Below are 21,268 nucleotides of genomic sequence, written 5' to 3'. Positions count from 1 at the left end.
AGTAATAGTTGAGAAATGGTATCACTACATGATAGCAAGTCCTTTAAAATTACACTGTGGTGTCAAGCAGAACATACAGATATGTTGTATTTCATGGAGGACTTCAAAAATAAGTTTTAACCATTTAAAATTTTTAAGATAATCTGGATGCTTTAAATTCTTGAATTTGTGGAATGCAATGACCGGCTTCTATTTTGTCAAGAAAAAAAAAATATGTTCTTTTACAAGGGAAAAACATAGGAGGTAAAGAATTGCTTCTAAAAAAAAATCAACCTGGGGTGAGGTGGAAATTGTGTTTGCTCCCATGATGTTATCACAGCCACTGTTTGCGTGGCTTCAGTCTTCAGTGTTCACTTGGGAACACTGAAGTTCATCTGTGCTGTGCAGCATGGCTTTTCTTCTAGATCTCATGCTCCTTAAGCAGGCTACTGTGTAAGGTGGTGCAGCACCATGCCCGAGTACTTGTTTGTGTCTAAGTGAGATAGCCCAGTAATGACTGCAGCCCACAAAGGAACTGCTGTGTTAACAGCTTGAGCTGAAAAATATTTGTAAAATATTTGTTCAGGCTTCCTCTGCATTCTCTCCCACAGCTGCCAAAAATGCTAAATTCTATACAATTTGCAAGGAAATAGTTTTAAGCTTTGCAGTATATGCGGTCGCTTTTTTCTCATCATCACATGAACTTTTTCTTTGGTGTTTTTTTTTTTTTTTTTGCTGTTTCCACAGACCCTTCCTTATTTAGTAGATCACGGAGAATCTGGTCCTGTCCGGTGTAATAGGTGCAAGGCCTACATGTGCCCTTTTATGCAGTTTATTGAGGGTGGAAGGAGGTTCCAGTGCTGTTTCTGCAGCTGTGTCACTGAGGGTAAGGCTGCTTCTGAAAACCAGCCTATAGGCACTACTGTAGTGATCTTCAAAAAAAGATGTGAAGAAATGAATCTTAATGATGTTACGGTCATATCTAATGTATGCTATGCTGTAATGTGTTTAATGTTGGGAAAAAAAATGATTAAAACATGTTCACTGCTCAGTTATTAAATGATGTTCAAATTAAGCAGGTGCTTATGTTTTTGTACTCATCTAAAGGAGGGGGAGTGAGAGAGCGGTTGTGGGGTTTAGCTGCCCAGCATGGTAAAACCACCACAGTTTTGTAGTTTCATCATACCAAATCTTTTAATGTGAGGTACTTGTTGCATGATGTATAGGGTTCTGAGAAATTATTTGTGTTATTGAGATGAATATCTAGTTAGTAGCATGAGTTAGGAATTTTTTTTTCTTGCTCACAAAGCCTATTTGGACACTGTTTAAAGATGAGATTGCAGGTAAATCTGCTACAGTTGAATAGGAGTATTCAACATATGCCAGTTTATCTTCACTGCTCTTCTAAATCAATACAAAACATGCTCCCTCTTAAGAGATGTGAAAATCTAATGTAGTTATACCTAATGCTTCAGAGCAATTCCTGTTTTCTGTGAAAAAGAAATCAAGTAATTAGCTTGTACTGGATGTGTACTTAGAGAGTAGAGAGCAGTATCTGCTTGCTTTTACAGTGTTAATAGTACCACGGTGTTCTTCCGAATTGTTGTCACTTTGATTGTTTTGAATAACTCATAATAAAAAGAGGGGCTTAGTTTTTTGATATGTCTGAACTGTCTCAGTAATAGTGAAGCTTATAGCTTGTTGCAAATGCTATTGCAAGTCATTTTTTATTACTTGTACAAGACTTACATTTCTTCTTGGGACTAAATCACTCAAAACTCCAAGTGCATGTTGCAGTGACCTTTCTGATATGAAATACAAGATAAGAATGTAAAAGATTCAAGAAAAATACAATAGTGACTGTAATGTGCCACCTGGTGCGTAAGACCAAATGAACTGCTTCTATTTTTATTTCTTGGATGTAATGATTCTCTTAATTGCATCAATATTTCTTGTAATACTTGCATGGTAGCACAGAGGTTTAGCCAGCTGTTTTTCCAGGCGTTTTATTTGAACAATCTGTGACAGTGTTTATCATAGTTTGTCACTGAACTTCATGTTTTTTCCTTCCCCAGTTCCACCTCACTACTTCCAGCATTTGGATCACACTGGAAAGCGAGTGGACTTCTATGATCGACCTGAGTTATCACTGGGGTCCTATGAGTTTCTGGCAACAGTTGACTACTGCAAGGTACAGTAGTATATGTTTATTACTATGTTTTGCTTTTAAATAAAATCTGAACGTTTTCAGAAAAACTGAAGTCATCTGCTGTTTGTTGAGAGAGATCAAAATTCATCAGGGTACATAGCAGTGCTACACTTCAAGCACAGTGCGCTTACATTTCTGTTAGATGGGCAGGAGTGTGAAAGTAATCCAAAGAAACAATCACTTCTCATGAGTGAAAAGTATATGAGTACTGTTAGAGTTTTGACCAGCATTTGTTTGTCCATGTTATAGAGCTGTTGCGGATTGTGTTACATGGCCTTAATGTGACTTCTTCCCCTTCTTCCACAGAATAACAAATTTCCTAGTCCACCTGCTTTCATTTTCATGATTGATGTGTCTTACAATGCTGTGAAGAGTGGCTTAGTGAGGCTAATATGTGAAGAATTGAAGTCACTCTTGGATTACCTGCCCAGGTATGTATAATGTGTACTGTTGTAGCCAGTCAAAACAGGGGAAACTCACTTTCTCCTTTTAAAAAAGCCAGGGTTTTAAAAAAAAAAAAAAAAAAAAAGATAATCCTGTCAAGCTTTTGTTTGCAAAGAGATCAAGCAGGACATCTGAGTACTTTTCTAGCTGAAAGATTTTTCCTTCCTTTCATTTTCTCCTTTACCCTTTACTGTGTTGTATTCTGTGTAATGATTTTGCCATCCACTTAGAAGTATGTCTCTTACAGAGAAGGAAACATGGAAGAATCAGCCATTCGAGTAGGCTTTGTCACTTACAACAAGGTATTACACTTCTATAACGTGAAGAGCTCATTGGCGCAGCCACAAATGATGGTTGTCTCAGATGTGGCAGACATGTTTGTGCCACTCCTCGATGGTTTCCTGGTGAATGTGAACGAGTCCAGGACAGTTATTGTCAGGTAACAGAAACTGAATTATGTTGTGCAGAGTAAACATTTTGTTTGGTAGACTCAAGTGTTTCATTTAAAAGTGTCCTGTTCACTGCTTATTTGTTGTGTTATGTGCCTAGAATTCTATACTCTTTGAGATGAAACTAACAAAGGAGAGGATGGGAAAATTTATGGAGTGTAAGGGTTTATTTAGCTTCCAGACCAGCTTGGCAGAGGCTATATGTAATGGGATTTAGTGCAGAAGTGTCTGTCTAGGGGAGGAAAAAAAAAATCAAAATGGTGGAGAATGAAAGTTATAGGAATACGGAATCATCATCTTTAAGACAGATGCCCAGGTGAATTATAAATGAAGACAACAATGGTGTCTGATTTTGGTTCAATGGAAAAATTGAATGGGGATAGGGAAAGGTGAAATCTAGAAGGAAAGAAAGAAATTAACAAAATTTTGGCAAGCTATTTAACACTACACTTGAATTGCAATTAAACTATGATGTGTAGCTAAGTAGGTTTTGGGAAATAGACACAGTTCATGTTGTTAACGAAAATTGCCTGCCTGTTCTGTAGTGCATTAACAAAAGCAAGTACAAATCTGTGAATTAAGTCTATTAATCTTTGAATAGCACATAGGATGTTTGGCAAACAGAGGTGAAGTGTTGCTAGTCTTCCCTAAGAGTTTGAGTTTACCTAGCAATATGTGTTGGAATATATTAAAAGAGCACAAACAGCTATTGAAGTATGTGGTTTTTCACACATAAGCAATGGGATGGCAAATACTGTGTTTAAAACAAACAAAAAAAGTATCTTCAGAAAACACAGACATGTTAGGAACTTCTGTTTAAACCACCTCAGTCTCATAGGTCAACAACTAACTAGAACTGTGGCTTTACCACTTACATAGAATCTTCCTGAATTCCTCCTTTTTCCTTGCTAGTTTGCTGGACCAGATTCCAGAAATGTTTGCAGACACAAGAGAAACAGAAACTGTTTTTGGACCTGTGATTCAAGCAGGACTGGAAGCATTGAAGGTTGGTAAATGTATTGTCATAGCAAATTTTCAGTCTGAGTACTCTGAAGTTCATGTTCCATCATTCTCTACTTGACCCGTTAAAGTGCAGGTACCTCCAGTTCTATGTAGCCAGCTATCTCTTCTCTATATAATTTTTAAAGCATTTTTGCTGAGAATACAAGAAATGAGGCTTAATCTTGGTGACCTGGCAGTGTTTTTGCTTTGACCAGTTTCCAGAACCTACAGGAAAGACCTTTCAGTGTTAAAACCAGGTGCTGAACTCCTTCATATGTCATTTAGGAGGAGTTCTGTAACAGAGTGTCTTTCTAATCCTGTGCTGGGAGCTCTGGTATAAATTTAAATAAAAGGAGAGAGTGCAATCTGTTGAAGTTGTCCATACCAATATGTAAAATTTAATTACATAGTAGTAAAATTTTCCAAAAGTTCTTCCATTCTAGTACTTCAGGTAATTGCATGTGTGATCTAACTCAGACTTGTATGTATTGATCAAATGGATTTCCTGTATGATTCCACCCAAATCTGTTCTTATAACTTCATTTGTCTTTTATATAAGTCCTTACAAGTCTCCCCTAAACTCAGGTTTGGTAACTACTTCAGTCAAGAAGCAATTCGAACTATTAATTGATTGCTTACTCTGTGTATCAGAGAAAATGACCTACTAAACATTGGCAGGAGTTTACATAGACTATTGATTTAAAATTAATGATCTTTTGGAAGTCAGATTATGACATCCTTTTCCATTTCTGTGACTTGCCTTATTCCCACAAATTCAGTAGCTGAAAGTAGTCTAACTCATTTGTGCAAAACTTTTTGTAGCTGAGTCCTGCCTTTAGAGAATTTACTGCTCTTTGTCTCCTTGAAGCCAGACCTCTTCTCCCTGCCATGGAACTAGCACAGGTCCAATAGAACTGAAACTTCCTTTTTTGAAACAGATCATCAAGCTGTGCTTCCTGTGACGGGTACCATTGATATAGCTGAGTGATTACTGAGCCTGTGTGTAGTACCTTCTTGACATGAAGAAATGAAGTAATAAAGATGCTTGGATGTGTGTCCTTGAATCACATTTTGGCCTAAATGTTTTTATTAAATGTTTCTAACTTGAGCAATTTCACCCCCGTCTTCTGTAGGCAGCTGAGTGTGCTGGCAAGCTCTTCATTTTCCACACCTCTCTGCCCATTGCAGAGGCCCCAGGGAAGTTGAAGAACAGGGACGATAAGAAACTGATCAACACAGATAAGGAGAAGGTAATAATGATGCTTATGATTCATTTCTACATTATACTCCTTACAGGGTAAAATAGCTCTGAAGTATCACTGAAAGAGTGAGAAGGGTAGCATGCAGTGTAACCATCACAGTTAATATCTTTTGACATTATACTTCATTGGCTGTTCTCAGGCACAGTTGTGTAAAATTGACATCATAAGGATAGCTCTGGTATAAGAAAAAGAAGTAGATCTGTATTCTTACACAGCATGAAGTACTATAGATGATGTGTTAAAGTAAACATGCAGAACTTAGGATTAATGCAAGATGTGTAGTAATTTTTGTGACATTACAGTCATTTTCAAAGGCAGGGTCAGGAAGGATGTCATATAATCTGAATTTTGCAGAATGGAGACTTGAAGCATTAAATGTGTTTTTTCCTGTGATTATAATCTGCCTCTTGCTTTCCTTCTCTTAGCACAAGCTTTTGATCTCACCTCTGACTTTCTTTCTTAGACTTTGTTTCAACCTCAGACAAGCTTCTACAACAACTTGGCTAAAGACTGTGTGGCCCAGGGCTGCTGTGTGGATCTGTTCCTATTTCCAAACCAGTATTTGGATGTGGCAACGCTAGGCATAGTAACTTACCAGACAGGAGGCTCCATTTATAAGTATGCATATTTCCAGGTAAGAGCTCCGTTGAGTCAGACTGGTATTTGATTTGAGTAAAAGTTACTCTTTAGTGGCCAGTTCTTTTTTGTTGTGTAAACCATAACAAACAAATACTTCTTTGGAGATAAAAATGCTACTTTGAGTTTTTCACCAAAAAGATTTTGTTAGCTTTGTCTTCGCACAATCTCTGTGAACGAGAACAACAAGCTATGCTGTTAACTTTTATCATGACATTATATTATTAGGACACTGAGCTGATTTTTTAGGGTAAAACTGCAGGTGGTGTATCTTTTTTTTTTAATTGTGATTTATGGTGAAACTTGAATTACTGATTGTGTTTTAGCTGGAGACAGACCAGGATAGGTTCCTAAATGACTTGAGAAGAGATGTCCAGAAAGAAGTGGGATTTGATGCTGTGATGAGAGTACGCACAAGCACAGGTGGGTGTTAGCATGAATGAATCTTAAAAAATTCAGTACTTCAAGTATATCACATGGGAAGTAACAGGTTTTTCCCCTAATTTAAATCTTTTGAGACTAGACTATGCAAAAAGCTCTCTTAAAGCTCTGACCTTTAAGCACCTTGTCAAGACTGAACAAAGATTCCTGTTGAAATCTGTCAAGATAATTAGCGTCCCTAGTGACAGGATTTTCAGGGCTCTAAAGGCTGTCTTTTTATTCTGTCAAAAAGCGCAGCTCATTTATCATGTATCCTTCTTTTGTAGGCATTCGAGCAACTGACTTTTTTGGAGCTTTCTATATGAGCAACACAACTGACGTAGAGATGGCAGGTTTGGACTGCGATAAAACCATCACAGTGGAATTCAAGCATGATGACAAACTGAGTGAAGACAGTGGTGCACTCCTTCAGGTGAGGCAGGGGAGGGTGAAGGCTTTCATAGAAGAAGGAAGGCAGTTAACAATTGAAAAAATGTCAACAAGAATATGATAAAACAAGAACCAATGCCTAACTGCAGGAGTGTGCCAGTTGCAGATGATTATCGCTCTAAAGCTGAATTATTAGACACTCAAGGAACTATGAAGTCTTCCTGTCACTTACTGTATCCCTAACCTTTCAGAATACGTAGTCTCATGGTGACATAGAAAGCTTCAATCCACAGTCTGTCTTCGAAGACAGCTGCTAACATTTGCTGCCTGTTACCTTTCGTTGACTCATCCTTAGCATATGCTTTTAAGTTATTGTGCAAGTCCTCTACGTAATTTTCTTGTCTGGACATCTGAATCCTGATTTTTAATGAAGTATATTCAACCCCCACCTTTCTTACTGTAGCAGGACCTCACTTTCCTGTATCTTGGCATTTTTGTCTTTTGCAGTGTGCTCTGCTATATACAAGTTGTGCCGGACAGCGACGACTCCGCATTCACAACCTCTCACTAAACTGTTGCACACAGCTTGCTGACCTCTATCGAAACTGTGAGACAGACACACTCATCAATTACTTGGCTAAATATGGTAAGGCTAAATATGGTAACAAGAAACATAACCTCTAACTGTGCTAAAATGCCTCTTGTCATTCAGTGACACCTGTTTAGTCTTTTTGCATCAAGTGTCAGGTGGCAGTCCTGATGTTTCACTCACTTATCACAGCTTTGTGCTCTTTCCCATAGTACTGTTGTTTAGGGCAAGAGGTGCAGATTGAGGGTGTAGGTTTATCCATCCTACAAGATCTTATCTATATTTTTAAGAGGTTTGTATTGAAAGCTGTCTGAATACATATTTGTATTTATTTTTGGACTGGTTTAGTTATTCTTTTGACTTCCCAATTTTTCCTCCAGGAATAGGAAACAGTGGCCTCTGTTCATGAATATGGGTTAAATATAATACTTGTATGTATTGTACTCTACTTAACCTTGTTTGTACCTATTATTCTAAGTGTGTTTTAAAGCATATGAGAGATGGAGAGTAGAAGTATATGTAATAAGAGGGGGGTAAATGAGCTTCTTTAGACTTTAAGTAGGAATTCATCTCTTTCATTACTATAAAAAAAAAAAATTTGTTTTGTGAAAGTAGTGTTTATTTTACTGTTCATGAGACATCTCTTGATAGCTGTCCATTTCTTTTCTCTCTTTATGTGCAGCATATCGTGGAGTTCTGAACAGCCCAGTAAAGACTGTCCGAGATGCACTGATTAACCAGTGTGCCCAGATCCTAGCTTGCTATCGAAAGAACTGTGCTAGTCCATCTTCTGCTGGCCAGGTAAACACTAATGCTTTAAATTTGAACCAGGGGCTCAGGTATTAAAAGGGACTCTAAGCTTCTTCCAGAGAAAAGTTTTGCACTATTTCTGCAGGTCCACATTATGATTGGACTGTCAGTTTCACTTCTCACATATAAACCACACTGTTGGCTCATGTAAGCTTTGTTCTGTCAAGCATAAACTTATTCAGCAAGAGAGCTGGCCAACTTCTGTCTGCTTGTGACTTTCAGCTGATCCTCCCTGAATGCATGAAGCTGCTTCCTGTGTACTTGAACTGTGTGTTGAAGAGTGATGTCCTTCAGCCTGGTCCGGAGGTCACAACAGATGACCGTGCCTACATTCGCCAGTTAGTCACATCCATGGATGTGGCAGAAACAAATGTTTTCTTTTACCCTAGGCTCTTGCCCCTGGTGAGTAATTCAGTTTCTTAACACTGGAGACTTGCTGTTGTCTTGACTTACCTTAAGGACCGGCATTTGTATTTTATCAGTGGGAAGTAATTTGAGAAGTATTTGGGATCTGCCATCTGTTGGGATACGTCATTTAATTCTTTTCAGTGATAGGTACATTACTGCCTCTTGTGAATTTGTTGAGATCTTCTCTGAGCTGTGAGCACATGACAACAATCTTCTGATTCTTTAGTAGTCTTTCAAAAATCCTAAGCCATCTTGTAATTTTATGTAGTAATTATAGTTGTTGCAGGGAAAATCCACCTACTATTCTCACTTTTCAGTAACATAGTTGCTGGAATAACAGTAAGTACCAATTTTGCTCCAGAAAGCAATGTTGGAACTACAGAATACTTTCACAACAGTCTTTTGTTCTATTTTGCGAACTAAGAGTTTCTAATCTGCTTCTGTGTCGTGTTCAGTAAGAAAGCTAAGCTAAGAAAATGAATGCTTAAGTCTGAGCTATTGCAGTATTATGAGTCCTAGCAATCGGTAAACCACTGGGGTCTTAGTGGCAGAAATTTTCAGAACTTAATATGTTTTTATTTTATAACCTTGACTTTTTTTTAATTCACTCTAAAACAGACCAAAGCAGATGTTGACAGTGACTCCTTACCAGCAGCAATCCGCAACTCAGAGGAACGTCTCTCCAAGGGTGACATATACCTGCTGGAGAATGGGCTGAACATCTTCGTTTGGGTTGGAGTGAATGTGCAGCAAGGCCTGATCCAGAACCTCTTTGGAGTGTCATCCTTCAGTCAGATTAGCAGCACTTTGGTGAGCTGGGTGACAGTGTGGGAGATGCTGTCTATGATAATCACTCAATAGTTAAAACAATGAGAAAGAAAGTTGGGAAAAGATTTAAAGATATTTACTTCTTACTAACAATGAGAAGCGCAGATATGTGAAACTAATGGAGACATCCCTCATCTGGGCATGTTGACGTTGTTTTGGCTGGCTTTATTTGACAAGCCACACTTCCACTGACAGTAAGGAGAACAGGTGATATATAAATGGGACTAAAAATTGACCTTCATTTCTGATGCTATGTTTTACTTTATTTTAATTAGCTGAGGTCAAATAAATGTTATGCTAGTGGTGGTAAATATATTTGTAACATTACATAATATGGTGAAACTGCTGAGATTTTTAAAATTGCACTCTATTTGTCTAATGGGAATTTAATGTTTTTAATTTCAGAATACCCTGCCTGTTTTGGAAAATCCCTTTTCAAAGAAAGTACGATCTATTGTTGACATGCTTCAGGTGCAAAGATCCCGCTACATGAAGGTAAAAATGTTGCCCCTCATTCATAGCTCTAAGTTCCCTTCCCTTTTACTCTTACTAGAGCAGGTGATACCAGTCTTATTCATGTAAAGGCTAATGCTGAATTTACTCTTAAAACTGTGATTCAAACATAAGTTTTCAAGCATCTCAAAAAACTTCAGGTATTAGTTTTGGAGTTTTGTGTTTAACATAGTTCTGAAACTAGAATTATTTCGTACATAACATACTACTGCACAAACAACATACCACATACCATGCGGTATTTTCCTTCTAAGTATGGCTGAGACTTAATCCAACTTAATTAGAGAAGTGAAAGCACATAAGCAATATATGCAGTGGTTCTAGTTATCTTTGTTGGATTTTTTGAGCTATTTAGCTTTTTTCTCTTTCCTGTGGAACATTAGTTCTGTTAACTATCCACTATTGCTTTTGTTTGCAGTTAATAATTGTGAAGCAAGAAGATAAGCTGGAAATGCTCTTCAAACACTTTTTGGTGGAGGATAAGAGCCTGACTGGGGGAGCTTCATATGTGGACTTCCTGTGTCACATGCACAAGGAGATTCGGCAGCTACTGAGCTAGAGGAGGGAGTGGTGCTGGAACTCAGCAGTGACATTTCAGCCTCCACTAATGACCTGATCAGAAGGCCCAGCGCCCTCAAAAAGGACAACGTAGAAATCTGTACAATTCCATAATTTTTAATACACATTGCATAAGCAGAAATCCTTTCAACCTTTCCCAGTCCCATATGAGAGATAATTTCTTTTTTCCTGGTGAGGGCTAAAAAACAAACAAACAAAAAGGCCTTTGATACCAGGTCTTTTACTTGTATCTAAATTGTTTCCTGTGCTTGGCAGGAGTTCACCCCCCCCATGCTCGCTAATCCTGTTGTAATGAATGTAGTTTTTTTTTCAGTTCACTGTACATGATTCAACATTGGGTGAAAAAGCGATACCTTCAAAATTTCTGGTAGTTGCTGTGTGTTTGTATGGGCGCGTGTGCATGCTCTAAGTGTGAAGAGGATGCGCAGGATGGGAGGACAAGAGGCATGTCAGGTGATGGTAGCTAAAGCAGCCAAACATTTTGCCTCTTTCTCTTTTTAGAGGGAAACGTGACATTGCAGAGCACAAATGTATCATGTGGCTGTCTGAACCAGAAATCCTTGAAAAAAGAAATAAGTGGTAAGCCAGGAGGCAGGAGGGCAAATTTCTTTCCACAATCTTCCCTGTACTATAAGTTGCTGTGCAGATCTGTACTGGAGGAATTAATAGTTCAGGGAACAACAATAACTAGCTTCTGAACAGCATAGGGGTAGAGTCAGAGCTCCCTGTTGGTGTGAGTGGTGACTCCTTTCCTTCTCATTGCACAGCTCCGTGATGTCCTACATGATCCATGTTCCATGGCCTCTCTTCTTCTGCAGAGCTTACCTGTCTATCCAGATGGTGGTGGGAACAAAAGCCTCTTAAGGTTAAGCAGAAAATACTTTTAAACAAGGTGATGTGTGGGAACTGGATGAAAAGGAGGTGGCCATTTTCAACCACACTGTTCTGAATCATAGCAAACAAGCAGGAATTTGAGTTTTACTGATGCGAATTTGAGACTGCTTTGGACCCTGTATTAGAAAGAAGGGGATACAAAAACAGATTTAGACTGTACTGTATTAGGTATGGCAAGTACCTGATTTCAGTTACTGGAAAGGATCAGGGCCATAGCAAAGTTTCATCAGTGGATGTTTATGCCCTCCCCCATTCAGCCTAGTGATCAGCTTGCACAAAACCTTTTTATAAGCCTGTTTGTTAAACTAAAATACCTCAGATTAGTCCATCCATTTTGGCCACTCTGCCACTCCATTCTGCAAGGGTGAATGAGAAGACTCCTATGAAAAGGGAGCAAGTGTAAATCAAATTCAGAATCCTAAGGGCTTTGATTATTCACTTCTGAAAGGGGGCTTTTATATTTTAGCTTGAACACTTAACAAGTGTTCCTAAAATACCCAGGAGTTTGAGCCACCAATAGTACTAAAAGTGTGAGGAAAAAGCGTGGGTGGATTAAAGGAGATAAGACCTGGGCTTGACATCTCAAAAGAAAGTCCTTGTTTAGATCAGAAAAATATTTGATTGTGGTTTTAGTTCCATATACTGTAGCATGTATATAAATCCATTTTTCTTCTAATGCTGCTAGTTTGTCTTCCCTCCCATCACTACAGAGAAAGGGGAGTATGAAAATTGTAATGGAGGAACTTTCACAATGACAGAACCTTCCTCATTTTTGTATGAATGCGGCTGACTTTTTACTCCATGTGTTGCCTCCAGCCCAAAATCTAGAGGATTTTTAACCAGAGGGGGGGAAAAAACAACTTCCCAGGAATATAAGGCTCAGCAACCACAGACTTCCACAAATACTAATTTCTAGTATTAATATTGGGGGGTGTGGGGGTGGAAATGAGATCATAAATGAACCTTTTGTTTTCTTCACTTGTTTTTTCCAATGCATCTTTTAATTTGTAAAGAAATAAAAATATATTAAGATGTATTTTATGTCATTGTTAGTAAATAAACACTGCTTATTTTTCCAAACCCTGTATTTTGCGGGAGGGAGGAAATGGGAAGGGCTGAAGTCTAGCTAAGTGGTCCTTTACAATCCAATCTTCTGCTGACCAGGTTCAGTCTTTTTTTTTTTCTTATTCACAGTGAATGGTGGTAAGAAATTCAACAAGAGCCAACAGACAAAAGGTGCTGTTTAATCTCAGTATTACTTTGCTTAGATAAACAGTTTTAACTTTCTGCCCCTTCTGAACTTTCATTTTGCAAAGACTTCATTTTTTTTTTCTAATTGGAAAAGTATTGCTGTTACCTTGTGACAATGCCAGCTTGAAGACTTCTGCAGTCTTCATTTTTCAGAGAAATAGAGTTACTGCTTCGGAGTCAAGATAACAGGGAAGCTGATTATCTTTTTTTCTCCTGTTTCTTGGGGTTTGATTTGTTTTCTTTTTTTTTGACTAATTGCAGAAATAAAGTTCAGATTGAACTGGCAGTGCAACTGGACTGTAGCCTAGAGCATTGATACTGTACACTTCATTGATAACCTTGCAATAGTGTGTATGAAAGCACAAGACAGCCATTGGTAGAAACATCCAATTACTTAGTTTGCTATGGAATATTTTTCAGATTAGTCTCTTCTACAGAATGTGCATTATGTTCAGAATCCACTACTGGACAGATACATTGCAATAATGATGGGCCTTGTGCATCTTGTACATTAATTTCGGAGTAAATTGTGCTTGCAGGAACCTTTGTGGTAGTACAGTGTGTATGGACATTGCCTTGCTGAGCCAATGTCTACTGGGATTGAGCCCCGGACCTGCTGGGACTGAGCGAGTGGTGGAGCTGACGGGGGTGGCACGCAGGGCAGTCTTTCTGCACTGACCATAATGCTTCTGAATCAAGTCTGAGCAGTGTTAAGACCAACCTTCCCAGAAGAAAACATGAATATTCCAGGATTTTAAGCCTGTTCCTTAGAGAGTGCTTCTCTGCTTGTGTCCCTACTAACAGGTGTCCTTTATTGCCTACATCAAACTTGATCTGATCCCACAATACTTGCAATTATCTCTTAAGGGAATGAATTTGAAGCCTATATCATTTCTATTACTAGCAAATCTAGAACTGTTCTGTTAGATTTTTATAATGTAGTCCTAATACAAATATCAAATATCAATTCACCATTTCGATAATATTTCAATATCGCGTTATCCCAGGTTGGTAGAGAAGCGCACCTTAAGTGACCTTTGCGCGGAGGTGTAGCTCCTCCCAGCCACCCGTTCTGTTACTCGATGTTTTGTTTGCCCGTTGTGGCCGCTAGCTGGAGGTAAAACTCGCTGTACTTTGCAGTGTCTGCGTGCCTGCTTGGGGCCGGGGGGGTTTTTGCTATCGCTGGGTGCGCTGGCAGCCCGCTGTGGGGTGCAGGGGCGTTAGGGGCAGGGAGGCTTCACAGCAGCCTCAGCAGGCTGGCGTTACATTCCGCTGCCCCCATCACCCCCGTCCGCGGGGCAGAGCTCTCCTGGCGGGCCCCCCCTCAGCCCCTTCCTTCCCCGGGTCCCCGCCGTGCTCCTGCCGCCCCTGGCGGCCGCTCCCCGCGCTGCTCCCGGCGGAAGGCCGGCTCCGGGCGGGGCCGCGGCGGCCGTTTCCTGGCGGCCGTGGCCGGGCGGGCGGCGATGCGGGGCTGCGGGGCGCGGCGGGGGCCCGGCTGCCTCTGGCTGGCGCTGGCGCTGGCGCTGGCGTGGGGCGCCCCGCGGGTGCTGGCGGCGGAGGGGGAGGCGGGCGGCGAGGCGCCGTGCGGGGCCGAGGGCTGGGCGCAGGCCGCCGGCCCCCCGGGCCCGGTCTTGGCGGCCGCGGCGTCGTACCGCGGGCCGGGCAACAACGACACGCGGGGCAACAAGGCGCTGCCCATCGTGCTGTGGTGGAGCGGCAGCCTCTTCCCGCACTTCCCCGGGGACACGGAGCGCATCGACTGCCCGCGGGGCTCCTGCCTGGCCACGCGCAGCCGGCGGGTGGCGCGGCACCGCCGCACCAAGGCGCTCATCTTCTACGGCACCGACTTCAGGGCCTACGAGGCGCCGCTGCCCCGCCTGCCCCACCAGACGTGGGCGCTGTTCCACGAGGAGTCCCCCATGAACAACTACCTGCTCTCGCACCCGCCCGGCATCCGCCTCTTCAACTACACGGCCACCTTCCGCAGGGAGTCGGACTACCCGCTCACCCTGCAGTGGCTGCCCAGCATCGCCTACCTGCGGGGCCCGCCGCTGGCCCTGGCCCAGAAGGACGCGTGGCGGCGGCGGGGCTACGGGCCGGTGCTGTACATGCAGTCCCACTGCGACGTGCCCTCGGACAGGGACCGCTACGTGCGGGAGCTCATGAAGTACATCCAGGTGGGTGCCGTGCGGGGAGGCCGTGGCACCACCTGGCCGCCCCCGTCCGCCTGCAGGTTCTCGTTTTAACGGGGTTTGTTTGTCCTCGTTTCTAGCCGAGACGCGAGTCGTAACGGGAAGCATGCCGACCGCAAGCTGGACAGAAAGACTAGTTGTATGCCTCCCAAAAGCATGGTCTAGACTGCACCGCATGGCAGTAGGTAGGCCTGATGGTAGCTGTTAGTCACGGAGTTGGCCAGACTTGGCGTCAGTCGCAAGTTGTACTAAGCCTGAATGAGATCAGTCTTGCTAGAAGTTCCTGAGATCCCAGGAGCTTGAAGTTAGTGTAAAGGAAGGCTGTCTGTTTACAAGCCTTGCTTCCATTTAACAATATCAGTGTGTAATGAAAAATTTGCTGTGTTTTGAGAGTCTGCTCCACATTTGCATTGGTAGAACCATGTTATTCTATGGTGATTTGCACTGCTGTGGCACAGCTGATGGAGAGCAGCTTAATGAACTGAAATAACGCAGTTTCTTTCGAGTAGAAAAACAGTCTAATGCTTTTTCTTAAAAATTCTGAAGGATAATAGATGAGGAAAAAGCATCTGGTTTTACTCCTTATCTGAAACATCCTTTTCCTAGCCATTTCTGCTGTTTCCAAAGGTAGTGATTCATTTCTTACCATCATTTGCTCAGTAATGAAGTAAAGACAAAACCATTTAAAAATATAATTGTATTGTCAAAGTATAAAGCAGACTCCAGATCAAGCATCCTGTCTTTCATTTTTAGATGCTATTCTTCTACCTCCCTCCATCAGATTTTTTCAGTCTAACAAATTGAAAATATTTTGGCCAACTTTCTGGGATTTGAGGGAGCTGTGTGAATTCACTGTTTGGAAAAGTCCTGGATTTCTGTTAAGTAGAAAGATGACTTTTAAATTAATATGGAGAAAGGTGGATGTCTTTCCTTATCACTCAGTTTCTGATCTATCCTCTAATAAGTACAATTTTTCTTTTTTTTTTTTTTCTTTTTTTTTTTTTCCTGCATTTGCCCCTGCCTTATCTGTAGTGTAGTTTGTGCTACTTTTGAAGCTGAGCGTTCATTTTCTTCTAAAGCTGTTAAAGGACAGTTGTGACTCTAGAGTACTCAAAATGGAAAGAAGTTGGAGTGAAAGTGAGGCTAAACTAAGTAGCTAGGAACTGATCGAAATTAGGAATTTTGTAAGGACTACAATCTCTGGGCAAAAAATCCTTTTGTAAAGATGACTTGTTATTTTAGGTTGACTCTTACGGGAAGTGCCTGCATAACCGTGAGCTTCCCAGTGAGCGACTGAAAGACACTTCTACAGCCACTACAGAAGATTCCGAATTTATGGCTTTTATTGCCAGGTACAAGTTTCACCTGGCCTTGGAGAATGCCATATGTAATGACTATATGACAGAAAAGCTGTGGCGTCCAATGCATTTGGGCGCTGTCCCAGTATACCGAGGCTCCCCAGCTGTACGGGACTGGATGCCAAACAACCTCTCCATCATTCTTATAGATGACTTTGAAAGCCCTCAAGAGCTGGCTAAGTATCTTCATTTCCTGGATGAGAACGGAGAGGAATACATGAAGTATCTAGAGTATAAAAACCCCGGGGGAATCAAAAACCAGTTCTTGTTAGAGACCTTGGAGAGGCGGGAGTGGGGTGTGAATGACATGACTTTGCCCAACTACCTGAATGGCTTCGAGTGTTTCGTCTGTGACAGGGAGAACGCTCGGATCAAAGAGGAGCAGGAACACAAAAAGTCTCGTGGGAAGGTTCCAGCTCCTAGACCTCGCGTAGCTCATTTCCAGCACATGGGATGCCCTATGCCAACCCCTGGGTTTGGAAATGTTGAAGACCTCTCTGGAGGAGACAGGTAATGTACCAGTACTATGCTTTTTGAAGAAAAAAGCTTTAAATAATAGCAGCTGTAATTTTCAATTATGCTTGGCACTTGAAGAATCTCTTAATACATCTCCAGTTACAATTCATATTATGCCTTGTGGGCGGCATGGTTGTTCTCATGTTGTGTGACACTGAAGCTGAAAAAGAGACTTGAACAGTAACGTTGGTTAGTGGCTTAATGATGAATGTGAGACCCTTAGTAATATGTTCAAATGCTCTGTGACCTTGTGCGATTCGGTTATCCTTTGTCTGCCTTTGCCTTTCCTTTCCTTTTCTTTTTGTTTGTTTGGAGGACAAGTGTTTTCCAGTACAGTGCACTTGATTTTCATAGTTCATATTACTACCATAACATGTCTAGATCCAAAAGCATTTTTCACAATACAAATAACTTATCAATTACTCAATATGATAATTATACTTGTAGGTAAAAAGGGCCTGAAAATTCTATGATCATCTGATAAATGCCTTTGTAATCTTTTGTTTTCTGTTGGCTGATTTATTTATTGGAGCTTTTATATAGCAATACCTTTCTCAGTCTTGATAGCAAAATGTGCTTTTCCCTTATAATGTGCTGTGCAGTGTCCTGCTCTATAGAAGTGAGTATTCTCTACTTCTTCATAAATTTTCTTCTACTTGAGCAGCAGATGGCAGTAGAAGACAGGATGGGTGTCTAAGTGACTTACAAATTAAGATGCTCCATCGTTCTGTGCAGTCGTTACCAGCAAGGAGTTCTGTACAGTTGGTCCGTAACTGAAGCTACAGCTGCATGCCATGGAGGTTTCTGTGTCTCGCTGAACCATAGTATGTTGTTTTCCCATTGTTTGATGACGTATGACGTAAGATGTCTCCAAAAAAGTAAATGTTTATGTACCTTCGGAGGTACGATTAAGACAATCTCCAGTGAAGTACGGTGTTTTCTGTCTCATAACCAATATATAAAGTCTGACTATAAACATACAGGGTGACTTTGGGCTCCGGAGGCTTCTGGAACAGAAAATAACAGGCAATTAAAGTCTCTATATTTTTAGAACTAGTACCTAATTACAATATGGTTACCCTGCACATCTGTATGTGCTTTAACTCTTATTTTACAGATGTAATTTGTTTCTAGTGTTGACAAATGTGCCGAATTAACAGAATCTCTCTCTTGAGCGTATGTAGCCAGAGCAAATTATTATCTTCACCTTGCTGTCCTTAGCTCCGAGTGTGGAGATGTGTTCCCTAGATCCTTATGCTTTCAGCCTCACTTGTGTTTGGACTTCTGGGCTTCACACCAAAATAAATGTAAAAAAAGTTGTGGAATAACCATTTGTATGTGTTAGGATACAGGTTGTTAGCTATGATCTCTTGAATTCTTGGCTGCTTTGTACAAAAAAATAGCGAGGTACAGTGTTCCTTGTGATTGGAACATCTGTTTAATAGGAACTGGAACCTGCAATTATTCTTGGACTGGATAATGTTTTCTCATCATCTTTGTGAAGAGAAATGTTTTGGTTGTTTCCGTGATATGGATTCATTTTCCAAAGGTGGAGAATTTGCAAAGATAAATTTAAGAAGACTAAGTGACAGCACCTTTCTAGTTACCTAAACAGTTTTAATCTGCAGTATCACGTTCTTTTTTTATCCTCTCAAGAAAAGAGAAGCCAGTGTCCCTATGATAAATAAATACTTTGAAACCATCATAATTTTGCTGGTTCTATTTTATGTTGATGTCACAGTTTATTTAGGATGAGAGAAAAAGAGCTTAGAAGGGTATCACCTTTGCCAGTGTAAGGTGTCCCTTGCAATAGAATTTAAAAAACAACCAGTATTAAAGATAGATCCGTAGCTCATGGTCATAGTGTTTCAGTGGATGTAGTTGATAATTTCAGAATATTTGTGCAGTCCTGTTCCTCCTGGTATACCTTTTTTTTTTTTTTTTTTTTTTTCAAGCTACAGAATCAGGGTAAAATTTATTTCTTAAAAAACAATAACAGCAGTGTAAAAAGAAAAATGTCAAGTGTTCATTTAATGTTTTTGACAAAGTGTTCACTTGGATATTGGAATTTCTTTCAGTGTTGCCATAGAATTCAGCTACAGAACATTTTCTTTTTTTCTGTTACCTGCTGCCTCTTATCCTTGTGTCTAGGACATATGCTAGTATACTTGCTTTCCTAATGTGTGCTCTAAAAAACATATAACTCATATTGGCAATCCTTGAACAGAGGTTAATGAATTTAGTTGTTAAGTAGTGTGATTTCATGGTATGTCCAAGTGATTCATTTTACAAACGAACCTGTAGGCAGACATTTTTGTATGCGGAAGTAAGTCGCAGTCTGTGATCCTTCACATGGTAATCGATGTTAAAAGCTTTATTTTGAGGTCTTTGTTGATGTACTCTGCAGAAACGTCCCACTGTAGATGACACTGTTGATTCCCAAAAACTAATTACCATGGCATACATGTTGTGTGCTGCTTCACAATGAAAGTCCCACTGATGTGCGTTCTGCATTTCTTTTGCTATTCCCAGAATAACGGGTGAGATCTGCTTCTGGGCAGTGCAGTCATGCTTGCTTTAATATATGGTGTCTAGAGTGAATGTGGAAGGCACTGTACTTTTTTCTGTGACTAGGAGGAGAAGCAAAAGTTCTATAGATAAATTAACAAGTATTGGGCAACTCTCATGGGCAAATTAAAAAGAACATAACCTTTGATCCTTCTGGCTGGAATGTGTGATGGTTTGATATGGCTGGGTAGCAGCTGTAACAGAGAAAAGATAATCAGTTAATCATAAGAAGGAAGGATATTAATTATTAGCTAAATTATTGTTATACCTCAATATAATACAAATGAGAGTAGTAGTCCACCAGATCATGAATGGGACGGGAAATGTGACATTGTCTGTGCAATGAAAAGTTCAAGAATATGTGCATTGAAAAAGAAATGATGTACTTAGCCACATGGTCTGGAGATAAAGAAGAAAGTTGGTTGAGGGATATGGAGATTTTTCTCTCTGTCATGCATTACCTGAGCTTGTAATGACTAGCTGTAATTCTGTAGTTGTTAAATGGTTTGTCCGAAAAGATTGATTCCTAGTCTAACTGCTATAATATGCATACTGGCCATGGAAAGCTACTCTTAAAATCATGTGAGGACTCAGTAAGATTTTATTTTAATAGAAGGTTGTATTCTCAACAATGAATAGTTTAGTTGCTTTGGCTAACTCTACGGTTATATGCTGGTATTTCTAAAATACTCTGAAGCTAATATTAACTTTGTTTTCCATAGTGAATTCTCATGGCAAGCTCCTTTAAATGAGTTGGAGCGCAATGGCACATAAACAACATATTTTGTCATGACCTTCCTTGGGCCTGTTTTCCTCCTAGGTGAAAGTACAAAAAAAAAAAAGTTTTACTGCTATTACAGCTGCAGACCCTTTTGTTTTTTTAATGGTTTATGGTGATGTCTCTTTTTGTGTTTCAGTTGGAAAGAGATGTGGCTGCAGGATTATTGGCAAAGCCTGGATCAGGGTGAGGCCCTTACTGCTATGATTCATCAGAATGAGTCGCATCAGGGAAGATTTTGGGATTATATGCATGAGATTTTTCTCAAGAGGACCAGGCAGCACTGACCCATCTTTCTAAGAGCTTGATCTGAAAATTGCATTGAAAGTTGAGACTGAGAATTCTTACTTCACTCCAAATGTTTGCCTTGAAGTAGGAGAAAAGCCTCCTGCAGACACTGTTTTTCTGGTGCATGAAGTGAGTAGTTCTCTGTTGTCGTTGGATTTCATCTCTGGAGATGTGAGCAACTGCTTTTATTTGAATTTCAGCTCTGTGGTGTGAAGGTGCTCTTGAAGTACAGGTGTCTACATAAGACGCAGAAGAAGAGTTTACTCTCATTTTGCATTTGGTATAGTTTCTCTGTGGCTTCTGTGACTACAGAGGAATATGTTTTCAGACTGGTCAAGTACCCTAACTTATTTCAGGGGCTTTTTTATATCCAAAATCGTCATTGTTTGTTTTTTTTTTAATAAATATTTCACCACTTACTCTCCTCAATAAAAGTTTACTATTACCTGCTATTAACAAATACCTTTTTCTATTAAAGGAATTATAAAAGACTGATGTCCTTGGAGAGCAGCTGTGCCTTATGAAATTGCAGCAATAAAGACTTTTCTCTCCAAGTAAATGTGCCTCAAATGTTCCTGCTTTTTCAGGGTAACTGGATACCTATAGGCAGGTCATTTTCTTTCTGCTAATTTTGCTAATTTTCCTATTTTGCTAACTTTCCAGGTGACACAAATGGGATGAGAGACTAAATTATTTAATTCACAACTTTCAACCAAGTATTTGAAAGGTATTGTGCAGAACCACAGTAGAATTAGTATGCTTTGGTTCTTTTAAGTTTCCATAAAATCTGAAATCCCAGCTATAATCTTGACTTCTTGTTCTCTTCTTAATGCCAGCAGTTCAGGGGCCTTTGATTTTTTTTTTTTTTTTTTTTTTTTTTTTTTTTTTGTGTCTGCAGCTTTCTG

The 21,268-nt window shown here is 40.2% G+C and overlaps 2 protein-coding genes across 6 annotated transcripts in view; both read left to right on the top strand.

Moving 5' to 3' along the window:
* SEC24C (SEC24 homolog C, COPII coat complex component) overlaps positions 1-13,205 on the top strand; it is a 34,559-nt gene extending 21,354 nt beyond the window's left edge. For all 5 annotated transcript variants that reach the window (XM_032190940.1, XM_032190939.1, XM_032190936.1 and 2 more), the window contains 15 exons: positions 727-865; positions 2,055-2,170; positions 2,495-2,619; positions 2,880-3,071; positions 3,994-4,087; positions 5,217-5,333; positions 5,809-5,979; positions 6,308-6,404; positions 6,689-6,834; positions 7,299-7,437; positions 8,063-8,181; positions 8,413-8,592; positions 9,217-9,408; positions 9,832-9,921; positions 10,358-13,205. In XM_032190940.1, coding sequence (XP_032046831.1) covers positions 727-865; positions 2,055-2,170; positions 2,495-2,619; positions 2,880-3,071; positions 3,994-4,087; positions 5,217-5,333; positions 5,809-5,979; positions 6,308-6,404; positions 6,689-6,834; positions 7,299-7,437; positions 8,063-8,181; positions 8,413-8,592; positions 9,217-9,408; positions 9,832-9,921; positions 10,358-10,498 — 2,058 coding nt within the window. In that variant the 3' untranslated portion in view covers positions 10,499-13,205. The remainder of the gene's footprint in view (positions 1-726; positions 866-2,054; positions 2,171-2,494; positions 2,620-2,879; positions 3,072-3,993; positions 4,088-5,216; positions 5,334-5,808; positions 5,980-6,307; positions 6,405-6,688; positions 6,835-7,298; positions 7,438-8,062; positions 8,182-8,412; positions 8,593-9,216; positions 9,409-9,831; positions 9,922-10,357) is intronic.
* Positions 13,206-14,126: 921 nt separating this feature from the next.
* On the top strand, positions 14,127-20,922 carry FUT11 (fucosyltransferase 11). The gene is made up of 3 exons (XM_032191157.1): positions 14,127-14,840; positions 16,098-16,723; positions 20,215-20,922. The coding sequence occupies exons 1-3, from the start codon at positions 14,127-14,129 to the stop codon at positions 20,360-20,362; spliced, it is 1,488 nt and encodes a 495-aa protein (XP_032047048.1). The 3' UTR covers positions 20,363-20,922.
* The last annotated feature ends 346 nt before the right edge of the window (positions 20,923-21,268 follow it).

Source organism: Aythya fuligula, chromosome 7 (genome assembly GCF_009819795.1).
Source record: "Aythya fuligula isolate bAytFul2 chromosome 7, bAytFul2.pri, whole genome shotgun sequence".
In the NCBI taxonomy this organism is placed as follows: domain Eukaryota; kingdom Metazoa; phylum Chordata; class Aves; order Anseriformes; family Anatidae; genus Aythya; species Aythya fuligula.
The sequence above is the reverse complement of the archived record's forward strand: the minus strand, read 5'-3'. Positions and strand labels throughout refer to the sequence as shown.

Bases quoted from the DNA above. Each gene is read 5' to 3' on its own strand.
- FUT11 (XM_032191157.1), top strand. From the start codon at position 14,127: ATGCGGGGCTGCGGGGCGCGGCGGGGGCCCGGCTGCCTCTGGCTGGCG. The intron at 14,841-16,097 runs GTGGGTGCCGTG...TTGTTATTTTAG, and splicing joins AGCTCATGAAGTACATCCAG to GTTGACTCTTACGGGAAGTG. The intron at 16,724-20,214 runs GTAATGTACCAG...TTTGTGTTTCAG, and splicing joins GACCTCTCTGGAGGAGACAG to TTGGAAAGAGATGTGGCTGC.